At 52.4% G+C, this 6,000-nt stretch overlaps 1 protein-coding gene across 2 annotated transcripts in view; it reads right to left on the bottom strand.

The window, feature by feature from the left end:
* Window positions 1–342: 342 nt before the first annotated feature.
* Window positions 343–6,000, bottom strand: part of EPHX2 (epoxide hydrolase 2) — a 59,179-nt gene continuing 53,521 nt past the window's right edge. For both annotated transcript variants that reach the window (XM_033229322.1, XM_033229326.1), the window contains 5 exons: window positions 4,602–4,704; window positions 3,720–3,789; window positions 1,428–1,508; window positions 1,017–1,075; window positions 343–821 (listed from right to left, as the gene is read on the bottom strand). In XM_033229322.1, coding sequence (XP_033085213.1) covers window positions 743–821; window positions 1,017–1,075; window positions 1,428–1,508; window positions 3,720–3,789; window positions 4,602–4,704 — 392 coding nt within the window. In that variant the 3' untranslated portion in view covers window positions 343–742. The remainder of the gene's footprint in view (window positions 822–1,016; window positions 1,076–1,427; window positions 1,509–3,719; window positions 3,790–4,601; window positions 4,705–6,000) is intronic.

Genomic DNA, 6,000 nt, shown 5'->3' with positions numbered 1-6,000 from the left:
ACTTTAAATTGTTTAAAATTCAATGGAATTTAAAATTCACTTCCTCAGCCTCACTAGCACATTTCAAATGCTCAAGGTGCACATTTGTGCCTGAGCAAAATCTGCTAGGGAAGCTGGGAGAAAGGCAGGTGGCTACCTGTGGCCAGTGGCTGCTTTAGAGGACAGAGCACAAGAGACCACTGCCATCCCCGTAGAATTGTCTGCTGGCCAGCAAGGCCTAGATCACGCAGCACCTCGGAGCCCAGAACAGGGCTCAAAAGCAGAGAGAAAGGGTTCATCCCAACGCCATGCATTCTCCCTGAACAGTCAGTCACTCCACCTCTCCAAGAACAGCGACCAGCAGCATAGTCATCTTAGCTTTATTGAGTAACGCATCCCAATCTCTACTAAGATTTTTCTCAGTGAACAGCTGATTTTTCTGCAAAACTATGGATTGGTCAGTTAAAGAGAAATCACCACCTCGCTACCCCATTCTGTCCCCCCACAGGACACTAAGGGTTCTTAGAGATAAAGGGACAATGCATTCATGCCTGGAGAACTAATCACACCTGATTTCTCTGGGATCTAAAATAATGTCAAATTTGATTCACTTTATGTAACGAAAATCTTTTTTTTGCAAACCCCTTCAAAGCAATGCTGCCATCCATGACAGATGTGTGTAAGGCCACCTCTGTATACTAAGAATGGTGCCCCAGCAGGCGGAAGGACGGCACACCTGCTGAGCGTGGGCGCATGCTGCGTGCTACATCTTTGAGACCACTGGTGGGTTGCGGGCATCAGACTCCAGCCACTTAATGAGGATCTGATTCACCTCGGTGGGCCTGGAGGAAAGGGAGAAGAAAAAAAAAAAGCCATTCACACTTGTCTGTGCCTACCCACCCAACTCGAAGGCAGAGGTGAGTGACATGAGTGGCTAAGCCAGGCCAAAGCCACCACAATGAAACCAGGAAAGCTTTTATGGAAGGTGAACAGGCGGCCCTGCTCTCCCTGACCCCAGGAGCCCCCAACCTCCTTACTTGTCCATCTGTGTCCAGTGCCCACAGTCCTCAATGTGTCCCCTTTTCAGGTGGGGAATCTGAAAGGAAACCCCACGCAGGAAGGTGAACGGAAGAATGCAGATGGGTGTGTCTCAGGTTAGAGCAACGGGCAATGGATGCCTTCTCTCTGCTCCCCACAGGCCACCCTGCCCGAACCCTGCATGACTTAGGAAGGGAATAATGAGTGAACGAAACCCCACATCCGTGCAGGGGAATGGAAGGCACAGTCACGGTTGCTGCTTGCAAGCGGGGGACAGTGATGTTACTGAAGTGCTTCAACCGCAGTCCCATCCACATGACAAGGTGTATCCTCCGCTGCCATCTTCCCTCTGAGCGCCCGTGCCCTCTCCCGGGGAGCACCATGACCCCTGTGCAGGGCCGTTCCCTCACCCAGTCCTCCATGTGCTTGGACAGCTGAGGAACGAGCACGAAGTCCTTCTCCGCCGTGACCATCAGGGCCGGAATCAGGATCTGGGGAGAGAACAGGAAACAGAAATGGCTGGCACTCCACAAGGGAAGCCCTTCCTCCTCCCCTGAAGGACCCCTGCCCACCGCCCTGCTATGGTCCTGACATTGTATCTGCCAAACTTTGCACAACAGACTCATGGTTATTACTGGAGATCTTTCAAATGACAGCTTCAGCAGTGCAGAGGCCAACATGGGTCTTCTGTGTGCAGACGTGTGTGAGTGAGAACGTATGCTGAGCTGCGTGTAACTGGGAGAACTGAATCGACCGCACCAAGAGGGAAGACACCCTTGAATGAAGATCAAGATTCCTCTTCTCTGAATTAAACAGACGCTTAAAAGGGGCGGCCAAGGTTCCGGAGAGAATGGGGGCAGTCACAATAGTTATCAATGTGACATGAACAGCAGCAAAATGACTTCCCTTTTAACTGCGGGCAAATGAGTTCGATGCAGGGAGGCATGCACAAGAAGGCCAGGAAACCTCTGTGTTTTTTAATTTGTTCTCGTTCCACCATTACCCTAATTTCCAAGCACCTTTGACCCATCCCTGGTTGAGGAACTTGCACTATTTTCATTTATACACGGAATGATGGGCATCTCTCCGCACCCCTCCCTCCTCCCATAACCAGGAGCCAGGAGAAGGTCAAAAATGATTTTGTGGCTAAAATGAATCCTGAGGCTTCTATGAGGTTTGTAAACTCTAGAATGTTCCAAGCTAAAATGTGAACTAGGTAGGGGGTGGCAGTGGGGTGGGATGGGAGGAGGTGGGGGAGGAGAGAGGAAGATCCGACCGGAAACTGCGGAAGAGAGGCTGGGCGCAGTGGCTCAGGCCTGTCATCCCAGCAGTTTGGAAGGCCGAGGTGGGTGGAATGCCTGAGCTCAGGAGTTTGAGACCACCCCGCCCAGCATGGTGAAACCCTGTCTCTACTAAAACACAAAAAATTAGCCGGTTGTGGTGGCGCACTCCTGTAATTCTAGCTGCTTGGGAGGCTGAGGCAGGAGAATTGCTTGAACCCAGGGGCAGAGGTTGCAGTGAGCCGAGATCACGCTACTGCACTCCAGCCTGGGCAACTGAGCAAGACTGTCTCCAGAAAAAAAGAAAGTGCAGAAGAGGAGGGTTTCTGACCTTAGCATCATTGGGATTCACCTTCCCAGTGCCTTTGTCAATATTTTCCACCACGCTTTGAGAGATTTTGTCTGTCCAACTGCAGTTTGGTCATTTTCGCCAGTCATATGATAATGACAAGGAACACTAATGGAGCTACTAGGTTGCCAGTACTGCTTGTAACAGGTCATGTGCCTTCACCCATTTCATCCTTACACAGCTCTATGAGGGAGGCACTGTTCTTGCCACTTCCATATTGCAGAAGAAGCAACAGTGGATCAGAGAAGGGTTAAGTACCTTTCCCAGGGTCACACAGGGATTAGACTCAGCCCATGTGCTTCCTAGCCTGCTCTTAACCACGATGTTCTACACTCTAGTGCCTCAAGACCTAACTTCGGGAGGTCAAGACCTGATCTGTTTACACACCATGGTATCCCGGGGTCTCGCAGGAAGACTGGCACGTAGCAGTGTGTTCACTTACAGAGTGAACCAACAAGGTAACCAGGGCTACTGATGAAGGCCTGGCTACCTGCGCAATCACAGTGGGGAATCATTTGATTTCCCTTAGATTTTTAAACATTTTGAATGTAAACTGGGGACCTCTATTACTTCTATTACTCCTTCTGCAGAACCAGAGATTGGAAACCCATCTTCTGCTTGACAAATGAGGAAACTGAAACTCAGAGATTCACTTGTGCAAGGTGACTCAACCAGAGGCTGAAGTCACATCTCTGAGAGCGCCTAACGCTCCTCCGGGGCTGGGAGCTCCAGTATCCACGTCACTTCTGGGAGGTGCCCTGGGCCATCTGCAGCCCTGGCTTGGGGTACCACCAGGGGACCTGGGGATTCCGGATGGATGCTGCAGTTCCCTGGACACACCCCACCCCCATCCCCAACGTCACCCTCTACCATCCCAATGGAAATACCAGCAAGAAAGATCTTAATGGGAAACCCCTGAAGGGAGGCACTTCCCAAACCCCAAAGGGAAAGGAGGTAGCCAGCAGGTCTGTCCATGACCAGCTCTGGCCCAGGTCATATCAGCTCAGGCCAATGGCAAGCCCCATGGGTGGGTTTCAGGGTGCAGAGGAGACCACACTGAACGTGGCACTCACCTTCCGCCCCAAGCTTTTGCAGGCCCACTTCCAGTTCCTTTCCATGTTTCTGTACCAGTTTAGAGGACCTCTGGGGAGAGATGAGAAAGTAAAAAGAGGGAGGCGGTAAGTAGACGGCTTTGCTACAGACACCAACAGAAACCTGCTCTGCACAGCCAGTCATCCTGGGAAGAGCAAAGCCTCCTGCAGGGGCAAGAGAATAGAGCCCAGGACCCACACCGTGCTGCCGGGCACAGTTGCCAGGCTCTAGCAGCAAGGCGTTGTGCAAGGACACAGGACACCACTGAGTGAACTGGCAGCCTCTGGGTGGTCTTCTGGGACACACAGAAGCCGGCCCTACAGGACTGTCCAGCGAATGTCATTGTGTCGCCTTGGAGGCTGGGGAGGTTGCTGATGCTGGGGAACTTGGTCGAGCAGCCTCACCATCCAGAGGCCACTCGCCTGCCCCAGGGAGCCCACTTGAGAGGGACATTGGGAGGTGGAGCAAAGATGCCCCCTTCTAATGTGACATCGGGAACTAGGGCAAATGCACCAAAATGTATGCACTTTTTGAGTTTATGTGGATTTTTATGTCTTTCTGAAGAAAGAGCCCAGAGTTGCCATCTGATTCTCCGAGGAGCCGTGACTGAAAAGTAGTTAGAAACCTCTGCCCTATGGAGGCTCCGCAAGCATAAGGAAGAACAAGCTGAGTGTCCCAAACTAGAGCAGGCTGAGCACCATAAAGTAGTGAGCCTCCTGACACTGCAGGCGTTCAAGCAGAGGCCGGCCTGGCACCCATGAGGGCTGTGATGGAGAACTGGGCCTCACCCTCCACCCTGAGGGCGGAAGATCACTATCTGTCGATCATCTCTCGTCTGTGTCTGGGCCCTGCGCTCTCTTTACCTGAAACCAGACTTCTTGAACTGCTGCACATAGAACTGGATTTCCTCCTCGGTGACCATCCTGCTGAGGCTGGGCTCTTCTGGGCTCCCTGCAAAAAGTCCTCCTGCAAAAAAAAGCCACTTGTTGAGTTTCCCGTCCCCAAGCCAGGGGTCTGCGTTTTAAGGCCTCTAACGGAGGCTGGGTACCTCACTGCCTCTCACAGACCATCTGAACCTGCGCAAGGCCTTGTGAGCGCCTCCATCTTTTGTTCCCTTATCCTTTGCCAGAGTGAGCCCAACTCCTCGAAAGCTCCAAGCTGTGATCTCACGGTCACACTGCAGGCTGACGTTCCCTCCCACCTAGCCACGACTTCACAGGCTATTATCACAGCTCCTGGACCAACCACAGTCGCCGGCTTTTTCAGGTACACAGCAGCTGTATCCTAGACCCTGCCAGCCCCCAGCTCCTGCTCTCCCCCTGTCTGAACCTTTCCCAGCCAGCTTAACTGTGGCCCTTTGGAGACACTGCCAGAGATTCTTGGAATTTTCCTAAGGGCTTGCTCTGTTCTTCCTTTTAGGCAGGAAGAGAACCCAGGCCAGGAGGCTGGATCCTGTCGCCTCCCGCGTGCTACACAGACCCTCTGTGGTATCCCACTGTGGACCCCTATCTTGTCTTCAAGGTGCTGCACAGCTCCCCCAGAGGATGGCCTGTGATGACCCCTGGCAGCCCAGGGACCACTGCAGTTTCACAGGGCACAGCCTCAGTGCTGGTGCCTGAACAGGGCCAGTCGGCATTTTCAGATTCACGAAGACCCAGAGGCAGAGCAGCTGGCCATTCCAGGCTTTTGTGAGACACATCAAAGGGGTATGTGACCAGGATGTCACCCTGTGATGAAACCACCCTAAGCCTCCCCATTAGGCGGGTGCCCCAGGCTCACTGTACCTCAGGGCCCCTCTGCGAGCATCCCAGTTGCTCTGCCTCCCGTGAGACCATGGGCTCACCGAGGGTGGCCACGCTGCTTCGTGTGTCTGGGCGTCTGAGCATGCAGCCCTGGCCTCATACCCAGCGTGTGCTCACAGCATTTGAGGAATGAATGAATGGGTGAATGAATGAGTGACAGACGGTGTGAAGGAATAAGAGAATGTGGGTATGGGAGAGGGAAGGGAGATGTTCTTTGAGCAGTGACAAGAGCATGGCCTACAGGGCCAGAGGAGTTTAACCCCGGCTCAGCCACTTTGGATAAGTTACTTAACCCTCTGAGAACTGTTTTCCTCTTCGGAAATTAAAAATAGTAGCATTTTTCGGAAAGCTTCGAAGATCATAAATAAGTTATCTAAAAGGGGTTAGTCCAGAGTTTTATACAGATGGTCAGCATGTGCCCAGACAAGTGACAGTGGTCATCATTATTCATAATAATACA

The sequence above is a fragment of the Trachypithecus francoisi genome, unplaced genomic scaffold (assembly GCF_009764315.1).
Source record: "Trachypithecus francoisi isolate TF-2019V2 unplaced genomic scaffold, Tfra_2.0 Contig01440, whole genome shotgun sequence".
Taxonomy (NCBI): Eukaryota; Metazoa; Chordata; class Mammalia; order Primates; family Cercopithecidae; genus Trachypithecus; species Trachypithecus francoisi.
The sequence above is the reverse complement of the archived record's forward strand: the minus strand, read 5'-3'. Positions and strand labels throughout refer to the sequence as shown.